This window comes from Tachypleus tridentatus, chromosome 13, assembly GCF_004210375.1.
Source record: "Tachypleus tridentatus isolate NWPU-2018 chromosome 13, ASM421037v1, whole genome shotgun sequence".
Taxonomy (NCBI): Eukaryota; Metazoa; Arthropoda; class Merostomata; order Xiphosura; family Limulidae; genus Tachypleus; species Tachypleus tridentatus.
This window is the reverse complement of record NC_134837.1, coordinates 227,813,350-227,835,298: the sequence shown is the minus strand read 5'-3', so window position 1 is coordinate 227,835,298 and position 21,949 is coordinate 227,813,350. Positions and strand designations below refer to the sequence as shown.

The 21,949-nt window shown below is 32.0% G+C and overlaps 1 protein-coding gene across 9 annotated transcripts in view; it reads right to left on the bottom strand.

Moving 5' to 3' along the window:
- Ocrl (Oculocerebrorenal syndrome of Lowe) overlaps positions 1 to 21,949 on the bottom strand; it is a 162,724-nt gene that overhangs the window by 112,677 nt on the left and 28,098 nt on the right. For 5 of the 9 annotated variants that reach the window (XR_013021788.1, XM_076483029.1, XM_076483031.1 and 2 more), the window contains exons 5-6: positions 17,658 to 17,681; positions 14,861 to 14,974 (exon numbers count right to left, since the gene is read on the bottom strand). Coding sequence is in view for 8 of the 9 variants with exons in the window: in XM_076483029.1 (XP_076339144.1) it covers positions 14,861 to 14,974; positions 17,658 to 17,681 (138 nt within the window). In the remaining variant the exon portion in view is untranslated. The remainder of the gene's footprint in view (positions 1 to 14,860; positions 14,975 to 17,657; positions 17,682 to 21,949) is intronic. The other 4 variants (XM_076483033.1, XM_076483034.1, XM_076483036.1 and 1 more) reach the window with 1 other exon arrangement.

The window sequence follows — 21,949 nt, the reverse complement described above, 5'->3', positions numbered from 1 at the left end:
GTTGAGAAGCCAGTTAAATAATTTACATAGCTGAGCTACTTCAGAAATCATCCAAAAGAAATGCATGGAAAGTGACACTCAATGGCAGGGAGACTGAACAGATAGAGGACTAATAAAAAAAATATGGCTTACTTTTAGGTTTGGTTTGTTTTAAATTTGGCACAAAGCTACACGAGAGCTATCTGCACTAACTGTCCTAATTTTGCAGTGTAAGACTACAGGGAAGGCAGCTAGCTATCACCACCCACTGTCAACTTTTGGGCTACTTTTTTACCAATGAATAGTAGAACTGACTGTTACATTATAATGCTCCCACAGCTGAAAGGGAGAGCAGGTGTGGTGTGACGAGGATTCGAACCTACGACTCTCAAATTATGAGTCAAGTGCCTTAACCACCTGGCCATGCCAAGCCTTACTTTTAGGAAGACCTAAAGAGAGATCAGGAGGTATGTAATCATTTGATCTAGGCATATTTTTTGCTCTTTTATGATAGTATCATCAATGTAAAAGGCAGAAACGTGAAGGAATTTCAGAACATGTATGACCAATGAATGGTACTCCTGAGTACTGAGTGGCTAGAGCACAACAGTGTGTGTGTGTGTTTTCTTAGAGCAAAGCCACATCAGGCTATCTGCTGAGCTCACCGAGGGGAATCGAACCCCTGATTTTAGAGTTGTATATCCAAGACATACCGCTGTATTAGCAGGGGGCAGAGCACAACAGACCATAGTCATAGTTTGACTTCAAACAACACCAAGTGGTATCTGAAATTGTACATCAGATCTGTAGTAGGAAGTGCTATATGCTAGTAATACCCACAGAATGCCATTTCCCTACTCTCAACTGAGTGGTATGATTCATCATTCAGAAAGACAGGCCTCCAAGGTCCACCATTCCAACAGATATGAAACAGTAAATGGTAAGGACTATCGTAATCCACTAGAAGAAATGAGAGGAAAAAGGGTGTTGGAGAATTCAGAGAACTGTACCACTGGAAAAAGTGCAAGAGAAGACTATGCAACCCTATTTTGAAAAGGAGAGCTACTACATTGACAAGGTTGATCAACTAAAACCAAGCAGAATCTGGAATTGTATGTCAGATCCATGGTAGAAAGAGACTTAATTCCACAGAGTAGCAAAGATTGGCAGCAATCTCTGTCTTTACCCATGTTAGTCCATCAGTGTACTGTCTGGGATGAACAAATTTATGAAGCAAATAACACTAAAGAGAACTACTAGCAGTCTCATGAAATACCCCTTCTTTACAGTGTGCATAACAAAAACCTGTGATGAAATTATATTTAATTACAGATACAAAAAAAAATAATTAAAAAATAAAGACACACAACCAACACCTGGTGGCTTCTGGAATTGTACATCAGGTCTTTGGTAAAAAGAGCTATAATATAATTGACTACTAGTATAGTTGAAGGATGAACTTGGGTTTTACAAAGAAAAATAAAAAACACCTAGACATGCACCACATTTCACAGAATGGGATTCACAATACAAAAAGGCCCCTGAAAATAAGTAGTAAAGAAAAAGAAGTAATCTGTGTATCTTAAAACATCTACAAAGTTGTGAACAAAAACTTGCATGTCTGCCAACTATGAAATCTTTAATAATGAATGCAAATGTGAAGAGGGTGCGAGTTACAATAAAAGTGGTATTGTGTTCCTACTGATGAGAAGTTGCTGCATGATCATTTGCATGTTGATATGCAAAAGCAGGAGGTGGAAGCTGGTGGTAAGCATTGAAAATATATGCTGATATAGGGCAGTGCAAGTCAAGAAAGATATTTTGTTGGAGAAGGTGAGATATGTCAGAATAAGAAAGAAAAAGGCAAATGAGCTACATTTGTCACAGGGAAAGGCAGAATAAATAGATGGCCATCTGAGTACCTTCACACAAGAGGCTGAAGAGCCAGCACATGCATCATTGTTTGGGTACATTCAGACTATAAATTGTACTTATCTCAACTCTACTGTAACGTACTATCAGACTTATTGGACAAACACCAGTTGCAGGAGAAGGGCATAGTAGACATGCCATAGTAAGTACTTTGGTGTGTGCATACTCCGGCTCAACTGAACAGGTGATGCATGCAGAAGGAGGGCACATGTGTAATGAGTGTTCTCAACTACTGAACAGACACAACCACAAGGGAGGGGCACAAGAGTGATGTGTGCTTCTCTCAACTAAAATGAATAGTTACCATATGCAGGAGGACACAGCATTTTATTATGTACTCATATGAACCCTACTAAACAGAGTTAGGTTGCATGAGGAAGGTACAAATAGCACATGGTATAACTACATAAGGGGTGACCTGTGCTACACTTGAGGTGTTACCATCACCCCACATTCCACCAAACTGGCATCTCTCATTTTGGCCCAAACACTTCAATTGAAGTAGGTGAGGATTTTCCATGGTGTATCACCCCAGTAGCTAGAAACTGTTAAGTGGCAAGGATCTCCTTTGATCCAATCATAGAGAAAAAAAGAGAAGGAATTTACAGCAGGGAGACCTAGAAAATATGTCTGAATCCCCATTGGTTCATCAGTGTGAAAGATCTTATTGGAGATAGTGCAACAAATGACTTTATAACCCTTTTTTGAAAAGTCATCAAGCACATGCCAAGAAAGTGAGTACAACATCCACTGGTGCTGGCTTTTAACATGATAGCCTATGGAATAGGCATGGTCTAGATTAGAAAGTAGCCAGATATAAATAAATATAGCATGAGGACAACTCAAATGTTCTTGCAGAACATCCTATCTCACAGAAAGCAGGATGAAGTCAGTACTGAGGGTGTGAGTGTATTTCATGATCTTCACACTTTGCAGTAAGTATACCTTGGAAGGTACCACTAACCACTTGGTGGGATTCTATAAGCAAATACTGTAAAAAATAGAAAAGAGAAAGATACTCACCTGCTTAGAAATAATGAGTAAACTGTACAATGGTGAACAGAGGCAAACATTAGATGAGACAGCTAGATGGTGAGTGAAGCATGTGTAAGAAGTAGTCTACATGCCCATCTGGAAGATCTCTTCTAGCAGTCATCAGAAATGAGAGGCAAGGAAATAAGTGAGGTGGTAAGTCTGATGGGTTGAGAAACAGTCTGCAATCATTGACTCACATGAGAAGCACACAAAATGTAGAAGCTGCCAGATCTAACCTGTAATAATAGATAGAAAAACTTCCTTAGAGGAAGAGAAATCCCATGAAATCCTGAACTAGGCTGTTCAGGACTAGCAACTGTACATATGAGAGGCAGAAGGAAGGGAAATAGGGGAAAAAAGTGATTGGCTTTCCTAATGGCCAAAATACTGAGAAAGATGGACTGATCAGGATAAAAAGGAATATAACAATGATGGAAGAGGTTGTGGGAAGAAACAATAATATAAATATCTGTATAGCAGCAACCATAGGTGAGAAATAAGAAAATATAGGACTTTATAGAAAAGTGATATAAAGTGGAAGTTACCAGAGACTCAAAGGATTTACGGATAAAAGCAAATCAAATAACACTGAAATCCCAGTCAAGCATGGGAGAAGGATAAGGGAGTCTATGAAAAAGACAGAATGGAACAAGGTAGAAGGAACCAAGTAGCAAAATTTCCTGCACTATCAAGAAAGGCAATCTGCTGTGGGAAAAAACACATTATAATTAGCAATAGTGAAGACAGCTAATCTATGGTTAAACAAAAGGAAAAAGAAATAGCTGACAGTAGGGCAGTCAGGAAGAAAGTGATGATAGGCAGATCAACAGCAGAAAACCTGCAGCTTACTCTAGCAGATGGACAAAGTAAAAAAGTGACTGGAATTGAAATGAAAAAGACTACACAACTGGAAACTCAAGTTCTACTTATGAGAGACTAAATAAATCCCAACTGAGAAAGTGGAGGGGCAATAGAGTGTGAGATTTAAAGAAGAGGGGGGGGTTAGGTTGTCAAGCAACATAGAAAAGATAACAAGGGTTGACTCAGCCAAAAGTATTCCACTAAGAGGAAATGAATGGGAGTATAATGAACTAAGACCAGGATACAATGTAAAAGACAGAGAGGTTGATATGTATAAGGGAAAAGATAAGACCATTCCTGGTTGAAAGCACTGAAAGCCAGGGCAAAGGGATAAGAAACAGAAAACCACAAGAAAGGTAAACATAAAACTGAAAGGGATGACAAAAGCATTGATGAGTGGAATCCACAAAAGTGCATATGCAATGGAAAATCTGTGAGTAAAGAGATCATTATGTAAGCAAAATACTGGCTGGTCTAAAGAGATGGTTTGCAACAGATTTATGCCAGTCAGCACACACATGTGATAAAAAGAACTTGTAGAGCATTGGCCCAATAAAGGTCTGATGAGTGAAATCAAATGGTTCTGGACTAGGTACCTGCTTGGCAGTTAACATGTAAAACAACCATGGAGTTGTCAGAGTAGAATATAATTAAATGGTACACAAAGAGGGATGAGAAATTTTTAATACAAAAGTGAAAAACAACCTGTAAATAATTGAGTGCAGAAGGTTCAATAACCAGACTCCAGCCTCCAACTTTTTTGGGGGTCACAAAGAAATGAAAATAAAACCCTGAAGGAAGATGATAAAACCTCTCTGTTGTATGTTTGTTCAAAAAATCTGACATTACCTCTTTGAGATGTTGTAATTAGATGGAAATCAATGGAGGAGGAAAAGAAATAGGACAAGGACTAGGCAGAAGGGAATTACTAAGAAAGTCCATGATAAAAACTATAGTACCCAACTTATGTGTGGAAAAAGGAGCCCACAGATGCACAAAGCACAACAGACAAACTCCTACAGAATCTGACTCAATTTGATTGTCACCAATGAACTTGATAACTCTTATGCCAAGTATGATTCAGATGGAGATAAAAGAAAAGTTGAAAAGAGGGAATGAAAAAGTGGTAAGCAGAAATGCTACAATAAGGTACAGAGGTGGAAGGCTGGGTTTTACCAGAAACTAAGAATTAGAGTGATAATTGATGATAGGTAGTTTCTCCCCATTATTCAACAGAATCTGGATTACTCAAAAAACATTAGAACCAATAAGAAGAGTCCAGTTGAACATCTCATAGAAATGAGGAAAGAGGTCAAGCTCAGGAAAAAAATTATTCCTAGTCAAGTTCCAGCAACAAATGGACCAAGTGAGCAGGGGGAAGACAGAAAAAGTGAAATAGGTTCATATTTGAAGAGAGAAGGGAATGAAAATAACATCAATAATCCTGTGGAGCACAGTGGAGTGCCTCAAATGAGGTGCAGACAGGAGAGGTAACAAAGTACAGTAAGAAGGATTAAGCAAAGATAAGAGTATTAGGAACTAGATAGCAAAACAGATGCCAAAGAGTCTACCTCCCAAACATGCAAGGAGTATTCAAATTTTAAGAATTGAGAAAAGGAAATCCAGAAAATGACTGCAGTTGATAATATAATGATTAGATAGACAAGGAGGGCTAGGCATTAGATTATGGGAACTTAATTGTTCAAGTATGGAATCAGTTTGAATGCCTTTATGAGGAAGGAAGGAAAATTGAAATGTCTGTATAATTATGAAAGAGAGAATGAGAAGTGTCATAAGATACAAGGGAGTGTGTTTGCATTTTATTATAGCAATGTCACACTGAACTATCTGCTATGTACACAAAGGAGAATCAAACCCCTGATTTTAGAGTGGATTTACAGCTGTCCCACTGGAGGATGATGCCAAGGAAAAAGAGAAAGAATACTACACACCTGTAATATTAAATCCTGACAATGCAAGAAAATTTGATGGCTCTCTTCAACAGGGAGAGAGGTTTTGAAAGCATAACCAGGAGGAGGAAACAAGGAATCATATTTATCATCCTTATTCTCCCTCTCATGGAACACCAGGAGAATGGGCAGAAGAAGAAAGTCCCAGGTACATAACAGAATCTACTATCCTTTGCACAGTGGCCATCATGTCATCCTCTGGAGGCCATAGTCGACAAATGGCCTGTATGAGGAAATTCTTCACTCACACAAGTAGTAGATGTATATGAATTTGTAAGTTAATAGCTGTAGAAACAAAGAAAAAATTAATTTCCTTAAATATTGTAACTGTCTTTAAATTACAGAACTGAAAAAAGAAAAACTATATCTGATGGCTTCAGTGCTGAGCACAAATGCAAATGCACAGAGGAAGTTAATTCACAAGGGTATGTACCTTCCCTCTTATTGATGGAGGGCTTTTGCTGCATAATACTGACATTAAACAGTAGCACATATCATAAGAAATCTTGTGAGAGTAAGTGGTGTTCACTAAATGCTAGGTGGTATACACATTTCTTAGACAAACACATGAAGAAGATAGCTTAACTGTGTCATGAGTTTTGGTACTGTCTTAACAATGACAGCTTTATGACAGAGCCTTTTCTAATGTAAACAACACTTCAGGGAAACTTTCAAAATCCATGGCCATCAGATAGAGCATGACATGAACTGTAGCAACATAATAATGCCCCAAAATTGTTTCAATACAATTTAGTCATCTTCTGTGTATGTCAAAAAAATGAGGTGATAGAATGAGAAACAGAAGATGTATATTGAAATGAAGGATAAAAATAGTTGACATATTGAAGAAAACACTCCAATTATACACTTCAAAGATCACTGAGGTATCTAGGATATGAAATGGGGATGGGTACTGTGTAATTTTCAAAACTTTGTTCTTCAGTTCCACCACCAAATAAGTTAGCATAAGAGGGTCTCATGCTAGTTTTTATAGCTTCATGAATCAAATCTCACCTGATCATAAAAGTACAGTCAAATGTGAAAGGATTTAAGGTAAGCACAAGTTCAGCTTATCAAATTGGAATATATTTAGAGATCAAGAATGACTTTCTTATTAAGATAGTAGTTTAGGACTTAAAAACCCTTACCATGTGGGATGATTACAAAAAGTGTAAGCATAACCTACGCTATTCAAACTAAAGTTTGAGTTGAAATATTTTTACTATAGAATTAAGAAAAATGTTAAATCTAACAAGTGTGCTCAACTTCAACAAACCCCATGTATAAACAGAAGCCTCATCAACCATCACACAGTGTTGAAAAGACAGTCAAATATTCACCATGTATTTTCATTAAGATATTTCCAGCTCTATATTTAACTGACAATGAAACTACTAATAAAGAGCTGAAAATTTAAAATTCATAAAAATTGTTGTTTTGGTTTTAATAACAGATTTTCCATTATTCAGTTACACACATTTCAAAAATAATATTCATATTTTTCTATCATGTAACGATTCCTGAGATATAAACAAGAAAAAAAACAACTCGTATTTAGATCAAATTATTATACCACAATCAATATTTTTTTATTATTATATTTGTTAACAAAAATACAAACAAACTGATAAAAATGGAAGAAGATCAATATCAAATGAATATTAATCCTCATTTTTTTGTGAAATTTAAGTCTTTTAATCTCAAAACTACATAATATGCTCTTTTTCTTGTGTGTTGAGTTTGGAGCATCTTGTTTCAATAACCAACAAAGGAATTTTAAGTCTCCACAAAGTAGCCAATCATGTTGTTTGTATTTCACCTCATTAGGAAGTTTCCTTCACGTAAACTGACTGAGCAATAGCAGCAGATGCATATATGTTACAATTGTGAAGGAGAACACCTTTTATACTTCTTCTGGAAGAATCAATGACCATCTGCCACTCATTTGGTTCACAAACTGCAGCTCCTAGCATTGGTATAAATTCAGCAATATTACTGCAATAAACCTACTTGAAGAAAGTATGGTATAAACTCTCTTTTGCCCTTTCTCTACCAGTAAAATAATGTCCCTAGAGAATGTAAATTCTTAGCCCAAAGTCTGGACCTCAAAATTTCTGAAGAATACTTTGAAAGGCACAAATCTCTCACCAAATCATTATGATCCCCTTGTGTGAAAAGTTATGGTTCATCAGATGCTTCAGGTTGAAAACAATCCCTGTCATCATTACTATTGACATCTTTTTTGGAATGAGACAAAACTGTTTCAAGTCTCCAGTGAAGTAGGTCTATGTGCAAGAGGTCTTACAGCAGACTGCAGGTTCAGATATGAAATTTCCTTTTGATTTGGAGTGTTGTAACCTTTCATGTTATATGATTAAAAATAGCAGTCATAACCATGGTTTATAGGCTCACACCAGACCACTAGAATTCTAAATGAAAAACTTTTTCTTACCTTTAGTCCATTGTCTCAACTGTTTGAAAAAAGGAGTGCAAACCTTGTGTGGAGCCCATGATTTCTCTTTGTTCACAATTTTTATTCCAAAATACACATTATACATTTTTGGGTGAATTTTGTAATGTTTTACTTTACAACTAATTTACCACAAATATAACAGAATATGTATGGTTCATTTACACAACCTTTTGTTGCCACAGCAATGAATTAAGTAATACTGTAGAGAAAAAAATAATGTTAAAGTTCACATACAAAAAATACTATGAAGAAAAGATATGTCAAGCAGCCTGTTAGCCATTTATATATTAGTGGTGTGTTTCTCTTGAGTTTTGGAATGATAAGACTTCCATGTCATGACTGGTCTAGAGAAATCTCTAGTCAGCAGCTGTCAACATTTTAAGCATAAAAAATGTGACCCAATTTCACTGAAAACAATTCACTTATGTAAAAGTATATATGACACTTTGTGAAAAACCTGTATGTGATGGAGATTTTTGGATTCAGCATCCAGGAGTTACTGTAGATAGTAGAAACTTCAACACAATAAAAACCAATTCATGCCTGTGTAATCCAAAAAGATTCTGTCTTTTGAGCCTATATGTCTATTTCTGATTTTAGGATGTAAAGTAACTTATATTTAAAGCACAAACATTCTTCAAAAAGGTAATATTTCATTTTTGACTCATACAAAAAATAGAATGAATGAAAAAGTATGTAAATTTTAAGTTAGGTTCTTTAAGTTCTAATGGTATAAATTAGCATTTCCATTTCTTATAAACATATCTCTTAGTTTATCCTATAGACCTTTCTTCTCATCTTTTATTAAAATCAATTTGTGTATAAATTTCATTAAATATTATATACTATTTTAAAACTAAAACTTTTATACTTTTCCTCATTTCTTCAAAAAACTAATTTGCAGATAGCACCATGTCATTTATAATTCTATCACTTAACTTTGTCTTTCTACACATACATAAGGCATTTTTAATAATAAATAACATTTAAGAAGAAATTGTTGCATTCTGTAACTCTGCATTTTCAAGGCCTTGTGATTTGTCATGTGTAGTGTATCACAATTCGAACAATTCAAGTAGTCAATTATTGTACTGATAAGCTTAGACAATGCTTGACAGAAAGTCATTGTTTCAAATGTTACACATGGAATTAATAAGAAATAAGTTTTTATTTATAATACAGAAAACAACAGAATCAACTTAATTATCATAATGACAATTCAATACTAAAACCATTTGGCTAATAAGTATCTAAAATGCTGTATTGAGGATGCTGAGGTATCACATGGCACCTCATGCAGAAATCAACACCAAGTGCATGAAAGCAAACCCAATAATAGAACAGTTAACATCCTTGTTACCTTGAAACAAAAAATAACTCTTTACAACACCATCTTTACACCAACACTTTGCTATCAGTGCCAAACATGGGCATTAACATTAAGAAATGAAAGGATGACTGTTAAAACAGAAAAAGTATTGGTGTCACTATAAGAGGCAAAATACATAAGAACAACATAACAGCAATGGTAAAAACTGAACCAACTTTTACATATATCAAGAGACAACAAACAGGTTGGACACCTAATTACACAGCATCAAAATTCTCCATCATAAACAGCATTTAATACAAATATAAACAGATGAAAAGAAAAAGGAAGATCATAGAGCCATTGAATTAAAGGTGCCCTTAGAACTGTTGGACATAAATGATACAGAAGGCAACATAAGCAAGACATTCATTGTGTCTACCCTCCATGCTGTAATGTATCAGAAGAAAGTGGAGTGATGATGTATTGCAAATTGGGGAAGGGTAATTGGTAGTTTGATAAATACCTGACAAATGACATTAGTTATATTAGGTGCAAACTAATACATATGGGTTATAGTAGTTTCTATTGCATATTTAATATAGATGGAAGAAAAAATCTTGGAGTTTAGAGAAATCAATAACATAAAGATTCTGACAGACTTGTGCTGTAATCTGAAGAAGGGAGCAGGAAGTAACTGATCTAAATTAGCCACATGAGAAGCAGCCCTCAACTGAGAGTTACCCCCCCCTCAACTGTTGAGAGATGCTAGATAACAGAAGTAGAATATGGGAGGTCTGATTAGCCTCTGTGCTGGAAACAATAACCTGGAAATTTGTGTCATTTATTGGCACCAAATGAGATTAACTATTGTGGTACTACTTTAGAGAAAGTCATGCCTAAAAGAATTGTCTCAAACAAATATTATAACATTATCTGAATGAGGTGCTTATATATAATACCAGGACAGAAGGTGGATTAACTTAGGTGGAGAGAGTCATAAGTATTGCCAAGTGCAATTGAATAGCATATAAAAGACTGAAGAAAGCAAGAAAAATCTGATCAATGCTTAGATGGGCAAAGGAAGAAGCTCTGGAGATTGAGTAATACCTTTAAATGTCAGAAGAGGTAAGTATGTTTTAAAAATATAACACATCTATATTTTGTATATTTCAATAGTTCTAAGCAAGCACCACTACATGTAGAACAGTAAACTAAAAGTAAAAAAAAATCAATTGCAGAAAGTCTTTTTTTTATTTCCTTTTATGAGCAATATTGTTGGCTCAAAAAACAATGATTTACCCTACTTTTAGCTTTAATGGATTATTGGCTGCTCCAAATCAATGAACAAAATCTGATGATAATTACTTCAACAGTTGTAAAAAAAAAACAAGTTCTATTTCCAATAGGACCTTTATCTTGCAAAAGTGAAAGCCCTATATATTCAAAATGCTTAGCATGCTCTCATTCTGGTTGTGAATGTGATGGATTATCAATTTCTGCTAAAGTGAATTGTAGACATGGAGGAAATTGGCAAAAAGTGTACTAGTAGTAAGTGCTAATGCAACAAATGGTAAAAGAAAATAACCACAGACAAATTACAAGGCAAATACTGTGAATATTAATGAAGTTGAACATGATGAAATTAATGATATGGATTTTATTGATAACAACATTTGGCCGTGATTGAAGATAGTGAAGGTGACAAAGAAAATGAATAAGTTATGAAAGAATGTAAAAATATGTGACATCAAGAAATATTTTGGAAAACATATTTCTTTGAGGAGAAACTTGCCAAGTCAAAAACCATGTGAAACTGAATCATTTAACTTATTGATAAAGTAAGTTGTATAGTGACCTTCAGCATTACCTCTGAACACAGGCTCAGTCAATCTGGCCCCTTTGTACCCGTTTAAAGTCTTACAGGTTTAATACTTCAACTTTCAATACAATATGTACATCTTCAAAACATTTAACACTCTTTTAGTTAACATTATAAGTTTTCACACAAAAAAATATTATTTTTATTCACAATATTATTTGTGAAGTATTTTTAATAAACTAAAAGATTTGTCCATTAATATATTGAGTATTTGTTTTCAATAGTTTGTGGACAAAGTAATTTTCATGTTAAAATTAAAAATACTTTTCTTATCTCAAAAATTTCTAAATTTCCTTTGTGTAATCAATCCCTAAAACCTCCTAAATAATTTCAAATGTTTGATTTTTAATGAAACTATTATTTTCTTTACTCTAACTCAAAATGGGATTGGCCAATTTGATCAACTTCATCAAATCGAAATAAATCTAAATTATCTTTTTTTTCTTTCCAGAATGACATCAAGTTGTTACATGAAGCTAAATTTGTTTATCATAAGAAGCTTTAAGCTTGTAGCATTATACATCTATCTATTATTAAATTTTATTGTCTTTTTGCCCTTTCAATCATTTCTAACTACTTTTCGTACCATTATAAGTTGTAAATCACTCAGGAAATGTGCAAGCCACATTACATTATTGAATTACATTACCCTTGTGCTGCTTGCATGCTTGCTTCATGCCTAGTGAAACATTTTTATTATATTATTATTATTTATTTCATCTGATCTGATCTTAACTAACCTAAAAAAAATCCCCTTTTTTACATTTTAGTTACTTTTGTAATAATGAATAACAAATAAACATGAAAAACTTATGCAATCTTCTTTGTTCTTGCCATCAACTGTTGAGAACATTTAAACCAACTTCTTTTATAGTAGTGGTAAATAATGCACTAAATTTTTATATAATTAAATAATGCACCAAAGAACCTAGACTAATAACACTCAACAAGTACACAATTTCCCTTACCTCTCATAATTTTCTGGCTTTCTAACAATGCATCAAGAGCCATCAGAAATTCATCCAAGCTAGTCATTAAGTTTCTTGCTGGAACGTTTCTTGTACTATGAGTGAAATTTATTATCTGTTTGAAACACAAAATAATGAAGTATTGTGTTTGTGCAAAATCAGGATAAAAACATAATGGTCGATCTGATTTTTAGCCTCACACATGAAGTTCTAAACACTTCAGATGAATTTGTTTACAACTGCAGTGTCAGTAATCTAACATTCCTAACTCATATTCGTTGAGATATCAATCTTCATATATCCACATCTTCATCTATAATTAACACTTTGTTCTTAAAAAACAACAATTGGGAAATCCTTACTATCAGTACTTCTGTCTAGTACCATACCTGCAACTGAATTACTGTGATCCTATTCCTGGTATAAAATGCTATTCAATTTGCCTATACATCACATGATATAAAAGTTGAAAGTTTTTAGCAAAACAATGACACCTCCCATCTGTCTGGATAAACTGGTTCCTGAAGAAGAGCACATAAAATGCCTAGCTGAATATCTAATGGCCAGCACTAATGTGACCTAATAATAAATGAAATACATTGTCTTGAAGTGATACACCCAAAGAAAGGGATTTAGAAGTAGATCTATCATTATATTTCAGGCTCTGGTTCAACTGGTGGATACAAACACAAAAAATTAAAAATTGAAGTCTTTAAAATCACAGTTTCTCAAAAGATTGCACGGAATTTTGTTATGAATAAATATAAGCTTTCAAATATTCATTGCAGAGGAGAAGAAAACAATTATCGAAGAAAGAAAGAAACTGAGAGAATTTCAACGTAGAATAAAACACCATTCCAGATAGTGTGCTGGAAGTCTGCACAAAGCCTCATAAATGATTGAGTAAATGATAAAACCCAAGGGAGATGTATGCTGGCAAAGGCTTACACACACAATTTAAGTCAGGAAAAGAGAATCTAAATGAAGAAAATTAACAGGCATATCAGAGTCCGTAGATCAAAGTTCAAACATGAAAATACCAACCAAGAAATAGTTGAAAATTGATAGACTCTTTTAGTTTGATACAAAAACATTATCTTGAAATGTAATAGGTGATAGTGGACAATGTAAAGATCCCTCAATAAAAAGATCCTGGCTCAAATGAGGAGATACAGAAGGTATATTGATGGAGTCTTAGCCAGAGTATCAGAAAACAATGCACACCAGATCTACCAGAATAAAATAAAGATTAATCAAACTTAACGTGGTGATGATTGAAAACAAAGGTAAGAGACATGTGGTTCCTGGAACCTTTGCATAAGAACTAGACAACTAAAAATAGAAACTGTTGATAATTCCCTAATGAAAATCAACCATTTACTGCAAAGCTTCATGGACAAAGAAGAAAATTAGAACTTCAGAAATCAAAAGGCACAGCTCTAATAGATAATGGTTCATGGCTATAAATAATAAATTTTGAATTTACAATCAGGGAAAATTTAGTTTTTAAGAAAAAAAATGTGTTATTTCATATTTTTAAAAGATAATTTCAAAGAAAATAAATGAACTGGGAAACAAATTAAATCAAAGGAAGTTCAAAGTATTGAAGAACCTTCAAATCATTTAATATAAAGTAATTAATCTCTGTAGTTAAGGAAATGTTACAACACAATAATTTATCAGTAAAAAGAAAGTTAACAGGCTAAAGAAACTAGAGTAAAATGTGTGAACCATCTAAACACCAAAAGGACATAATGTCTGTTTATCGGGTAACCATAACATTCAAATAGACAACACAAGAGTATACAATTAGATGTGAAGATCTCTTGAGAAGTGATTTTATATCACCTACTTATATTTTCAATTGGCATTGTTAAGGAAAAGAAAAAAATAAAGAAAAAAAGATTCATAAGTTCAAACAATGATCAAATCAAGAGAAACAGCAGAGGTGAGATGTTTTAATTCAGGAACTCTATATATGTTTATTTGTTTTGTTTTTTAAGTGAATGGAATTATGAATTGTTTTGTCTAGATACTTACACATACACATGTATATACACATACATACTGTGTGTGTGTATGCACAATGTTAGATGTGTGTGTGTTTTTCTTATATTGAAGCCACACTTGGCTATCTACTGTGTCCACCAAGGGGAATTGAATCTTAATTTTAGCATTGTCAATCTGAAGACTTCCCAGTGTTAGATATTGATGTAATATGTGTATGTGATACTTCTTATAATCCATACCACTGTTGCAGAAGTTCAATAATTACTGAATGGTCAAGATTTTTCTTGGAAGTTTACAAAAAACAAAAGGCTGTAATAACTCCATATTTTCAAAACAATTTTAGAATTTGTTTCACATTGGTTAAAGAAACAACAACTATCCAGCACAAATTCTATGAAACACAAATTAACTTATGTACCAAAATCATTAAGTTGTTGCTACCTTCTGCTGCCCTTGTGACCTCTGATACAAAAGTGTTTGTTCTGGGACTGAATGGTAATTCAAATAGCAGCTTCTGCTTGTGGTAGGCCACTTTCACATACACATCAGCACCAGCTATAAAAGGAGAATAAATTATTTGATATTTTAGGCCAACTTAAAAATCTATAAGGAATAGTAAAAATTATAACACCAAAAACAGCAAAAAATATAATAAGCCTTTTTCTTGTATTTTCTAAAATCAAATAATAAATTTAACAGTAAAAAACATAAATCTAGATAAACATGAGATTCTGTAATTTTTTATTTCAGTTTTTGACCAAATAAAAATATTTCTTATATGAATTCTATACCAATAAGTATCAGGCTTCACACTATCTGACAAAAGATTTCAAAAAATGTCAGTAGCAGCTGTAATTTTGAACATTTGGCAACAGATTTACTGTTGTACATTGATTTTAATGCCTATGCTTGTTTCTGTATAGTTTTCTTTATTGTATGTGATGTATTTCTTGTCTGTGCATTATGCAAGTTCCACTTGTTCTTGAAAATAGTATGACATTTTTGAGTAAGGATCAACAATATACATGCGTATATAATACTAGCAATTGACAGTATTGTCAGAGATTTGGTGAAGGTTCTAGAGTCTTGCACAATTTGTATAAAAAGCAGCCAGCTGAGAGATGAAAGTGTCAATATTATTATTGCACAGGTACAGTTGGTGTGCTGAAGACCACGAAGCTATGATTATAACTAACAGCTATTCATTAAAAAACTACAGAATTTGACCAGGAACATTATGAACCATTCAACTCAGTGAATTACTTTGGACATTATTATTTCTACGATGAGATTAAATATCTTCACTGTAAGGAGTCAGTTTTTACTCAGTGTAAGGCCAATCAACAAACAACAGCTAGCTAGCTTAAGCATGATGTGGCAATATCAATTCAGAATTAATTTGTTTGTTGTGGACCTGGATTGTTGATAAAATATTTAGTTCTATATCAGATATGAGACTCAATGTTGTCTGTAAGTCTGTAAAACTCTTGTAAATGAATCATCATTTATAATTATTAGTAATCACAATTTTTATAAATTGTATTTGTTTTTATGTTTGTACATTAAAATGTGTTAAAAAAGGATGTTGTGTGTATCAGTCTTGTTGGCAAATAACATAAATTTAAAATGTTAACATTTAATTAACTACTGAATTCAAATTCCCAGTCCTTTTAAATAGCAATGTGTAACCTATGTAACATAATAAATTGGAGAATCATCTAAAACAAATTACAATACCTAACAGTTTTAACCCAGATTTTGTATTTGATAAACAACAACAACATGAGGTTTACCACTACTCCAATATATTCTAACTTAAGTAATATTATATTTTTGTATAGTAATACTTGATTGTAAACAAATATTATGCCTTTTTCAAATACCAAGATATCATACTTGTTCTCCATAACAACCTTAATCCCAATTAGTTTAGGTTAAGCAGTAATTTTGAAAGCCAAAAAATTTTTCACTAGGGTAGCCAGCCCAGATGGCAAGCATACAGAACAAGCACGTTTAGAGATAAAGATTTAAACTTGCAACACTCAGACTGCAAGTCAAGCCCCCTAACTCTCACACCATGCCAGACCCAAAGATATGATATTCCAGGGTTAAAAATAACTTGTTATTGTCTGCAACATTATACTTGGAATGTGACTATCCATAAGGTTACTATTAATATTATAAAAAAAACTTTAATATTAGTTGCTCTTGAGACTAAGTTTTAATGCAAAAAATATTTTAAGGAATATATCTGATATTCACCATCTTTGATAATATTTCCAAATCTGATTTAAAACTATTAAAAAAGTGTTTTAAACTTAAGCCTTATCCTATGAAAATTCAGCTCTAAAAATTAATACCTAAATGTAAACTGACCAAAGGAAAACCTCACTTCACTTATTACTCAGTTTCATACAGGAAATATATATACATATCCCAGCAGAGGTTGGGCTATCTTATAACATTACACCAGAGAACAAACATGGCATTTCAACATATGAAAAATACAATTACAACTGTACTTTAATTCAAAACTTGTACACAAAAATACTAAAAACAAAATATCTTTACCACATACATCAATCATGATTTTTTAACTAACAACTTTTATAAGTTTAGTTTTTTGGTCAGTACAAAAAATTTGCAGATGCTAACTCAAATATATGCAACAGATGTACTTTATAATTCATAGCTTTGTCCCATTCAACATTGTACATGCTTTTTAAGTAATATAAAAGTTTACAATTTTATAATTATATTCTCTTTTTTATATGTTAAAAATAATTATATTTTAATGTTCAAAGAAATCCAAGAATGCACTGAACCTGCAGAAATCTGTACACATTTAATATCATCAAAAATAAATATATAATTCCAACTATAATCTTTCATTGCACGTGCTGATTGCAATATTTCAATGCCAAAATATCAAAAACATACTTTTACAAAAGCCATAACAAAATACACATAATTGTTCATATTTTTAACATGTTAAAATATCATTGTTTTAAAAATACAAAAAGAGTGAAAGCTTGAACTAGTGTTGCAGCTTTGAGGGAAGATAAAATATATTAGTGTGTGTAAAGTCCAAAACTTAAGATGGGTGGGAGGAAGCAAAGGAATTAGAATGAGAAAAGTCTCACACAAACACCCATGCAAGAGCTTATCATGCTTGACCCTTAGCCAGTAGATTCAAAGTAATGCAATTACAGATGAATTCTTGGAAAATAAAACTTACCAAATACATCTATGCCTGAAGTATCTGTAAAAAGAATTGTTAGTAGAAGATATGTTATTAAGTTCTACAATAGGGATGCAAACAACTGCAACCTTGCAGACATTTCAGTATAACTCATAAACAGGTAAATATTACAATATTATATGACATACTTAGTATGATACACAATATTTTCTCATTAACCAGTCTTACAACACTGAAATACAAATATGGTTAGTTCACAGTACATTAAATGCAAAACTGTTTTCGTTATATAATATATCATATAATAATCTTCCTAGTCACATTTTTTTGAAACATTTTTGGTACAATATTTAAATTATTACACTATGATATATGTCAGTGTTAGAAGTTTTAAGGTAAACTGCCAAAGACAATATGATGTATTATAGTTTATCATATGAAATATCCTAAAACTTAAATGTTAGCATATACTTTTTCAACTTTAATTTTTATAATTTAGTTTGGTACTTTAAGTTTTAAAAGTATATAACATTAAAATTCTGATCAACAAACAGAGCTAAATTTTTATTAACTGCCATAAATTCAAATTTCTGTAAACTATAAAAAATAATTCTCTTAATCAACAGTTATAAAGTTCAAGTTTTTTATCATGTGAGATACAAAACTGATAAATTACAAAACACCAGACATACTTATAAGACAGCTTTTGGAAGGTACACCTTCTTTCTTCAACTTTTAAGTTTATGTCATCAAACAAAAATTAAAATTTCTGTAATTTACCCAATGTTGGAAATTGTTTAAACTATCAAGTTTAATTTTTACAAAGCATTAACTGTCAAGATTTTTATCAACTGTCAAATTTTGAACCCTACCTGAGTCTTTAAAGAGCAAGAGATGTTACAACAACAATGAACCTAAATTCCTTTGAAGTATAAACAGTGGGGTGCACATGTTACAGATACAAGGTTTTCACTTTCAGCAAAAAATAAAAAATTGATATTAGGGTTTTTGGATTGTAATATTCCTCAGATAATTTTATCTTTAGGAAAGAAATATATAATTTCCTATAATATAAACATCATATTAAAATTTTTATACTCTTCCTATACGTTTGTTATCTAATATCATTATTTACATTTTATTTACTATCTATTTATATGTTATTCCAACTCTTCAACATAACTGCATATATACATGTTAATTTTTTCTTTCATTATCCTCCATATCCATCCATTTTCTGCTTCCTTTCTTTCTTCTTCAATACAATCATATCCTTTCTTTCTTGTTTCTTAAACCTATTTACTATTCATTGTTGTTCCACTGTCCTTTTTTTCTAGTTTCTACATTTCCATTTTTCTAGATACTTCCATTTCTTCTGTCCTTGTGCATATTTTTGCACCTTAGTTTGATACTACTTTATTTTCTTTCTCTTATTCTCTCAAATATTGCACTTTTCCAATTTATTCTTTTCACTTTAGATAATGTGTACAATACCTATTGTTCTACTGAACACATGAGCACTTTGATTCATTTTTCTTCTAACTTTTTCTGTAAAACTTTTATAACTACTTCCTCTTAAATCATTTCTCATTATTTACACATTTTCTGTACATTCCAATGATATTTTCATTTTCATCCACACATTTATTCTTCTTGTCATTTTAAATTCCTCTCATTATCTTTATCAAATACTTTTGGTCATCATTTCCCCTTTCTTTTTATTATTTCTTAACCACATGTAGAAACTATCTTCATACTTTTGCCTTCCAAATTTGTTTTTCCTGTTTATAAATGCCTTATAAAATTTGGTGTATTTATATCCATTTATGATACTCATTTCATTTGTCTTTTATGTAACTTTCCTTCTTTATTCTATCTCCATATCTGTATAGATTACCACCAATCCATGTAACAGAATTTTCAACTTAATATTACTCATTCCACTTTTTGTTTTTATACTCCACATTATACTTGAAGCTTTCTGTGACTTTACACACTACTGTCATATCTTAAAATTGTTCAGATATGGCTTGACTAGGTAATAAAGAAAACCTTATTATATGTGTATAAAATTTCAACAAGATTGTCATTTTTCATTATCCAGTTACCCATTTCCAAACTTTATTTTCTATAAAGCGGGTTCCTCATCATCAAATTTAAATACTGTCATATCCTGTTAAACCAGTATTAAAACATTTATATTTATCTACCACCTCTATTTTTTATTATCCCAGTCCCATTTTCCCCTTCTATTAAATTTTGAAATTTCATAATATTTGATTTACATAAACTAATCATCAAATTATTTCAATCTACAAATCTTTCTGATTTTTCGTTTTCTCTTTCAATCCTTTATTATTATCTGCAAACTTTAAACAATAAATCTCACTTTCTATCTTCCTAAAACTTCCTTTCAGAATGATTTATATATACACTTATTCTAAGTAATATTAGTCTTAACAGATGGTATTGTCCACTTCCTCGCATCCAACAACTTTGTCTTCGATCTATATTTACTCTATTTTGCTATAAATCTCCTACAGCTTCTTCAACATTCTTCCTCAGGTGTCCACTCTTCTGAATCTTCCAGAATAGTCTTGTTATTTATTGTATATCAGATGTTGACTTGAAGTCTACAAGAAACCCAATAACTTTTCCTTCTTATCTGCAACTAATTTATTAAGGCACTGAATGTACATACACTGTTTCTCGTTGAATACCCTTTTCAACACCAACTTGATCTTTTGTACTCTTTTCATTTCCTTCTAATCACCTTCTTTAACCTCTATGCTATTATATTTGCATGATTCTATTTGTGTCTAACAATGTTGTTATTCTGTGGATTTTAGGGGTTATCTTTCTCTCCTGTTCTCAATATTTGGATACATTGTATTTTCACATACCCTACTTATTATTTCAGAAACTTTAACTTTCATTTCTACTGTTGCTGTTATATAAAATTTATTTCTCAATCTTTAGCTGGACTTTCTTGATTATTAATTTCTTTATCTAGTTAATCATTTTTTATTTTTATATTAAGTTTTCATAATTTATTTCTGCATTCCAGTATCCTTTATCTTCCTTTCTATCTACCCCTTTTAACACACCCTTTTTAATGATTTACTATTATCTCATTTTTATTGTTTGGACATTTTTAATTTCCTTTTATATTTATTCACCTCTTCCCAAAAATTCTTTATTGAGCTGTTCTTCCTTCCCTTCCCTCAGATCTTACCACTTCCTTCTTTCTTATTTTTATTATACAACTTATGTAAATCTCTTCTGGACTTTACATCATCAATCTTGTCTTCCATTCCTATTTAAACTATCTTTAGGTATCAACTAAAGAAGCAAAAATTTTATAAAGGACAATATTTTAAAATATTCCCTTTTTATTTTGTTAGTAAATCCATACACACACACATAATAAGTCATCTTTATAGCATTTTCTTCTCATCTCTTTTTCAAATTATACTCTATAACAAATCAACCTTCAATTTTCCTTTCCCCTCCTTTTGATCCCTGTTCATACAGCTCATTTTTTCTGTATTTTATTAATGCTTCTCTTTTCTTTATTATTGTACTCCATTTGCTTTCTTCTTCTTCCTTCTACCCAACTCTTCTTTATAAATTACCACTCATGCCTTTTTTCATCTCTTTACTCTTCTACTATTTTTAATGGGACTTTTTCTAGAATCCTGAAGTAAATGTAACTGTCCACTACTACATCATAAAGCAACCTGTGTGTGTCTTGATAAATAAATATATATATATAAATAAAAGGGTTTCTAAGGCATACTTATTTTACAAATATAGTAAAACAACTTGTCAGATTAATGGTCTCTGCTCAAAAACTGTATAAACAATTTTTCTAAAATCCTGTTTCTTTTATTACAATATTTATTATAATAATGACTTTAATGGTAAAAATGAAAGAACATACCTAGCTTTTAATGTTCTACCAATACTTTTGGAAAAAGAAATTCTCAACGTTAAAATTTTGAGAAAAAAAGTTTTTATGTGGGATAAATAGTATATTTATATGAGCTGTCTGTATGAAAAAGATACAGTAATTAATAATAAACTACAGACAATGTCACTGGAATCACTTCTAAAACAATATATATTCAAATCTTCTTGGGTGGAACTATAATAAAATAGCCAAGTATAGTTGCTAACAAAAGAGACTCTCCTTTTCTTATAACCAAAAAGCAATGCCACCTTAGTTGGAGGCTGTTTCACTACTCTAGCTGTGGATGCTGGAGACTGCAATAATTAATAATTTCTAAAATGTTTTTGTGACACATTTGTACAACAGTTTTCAAAAG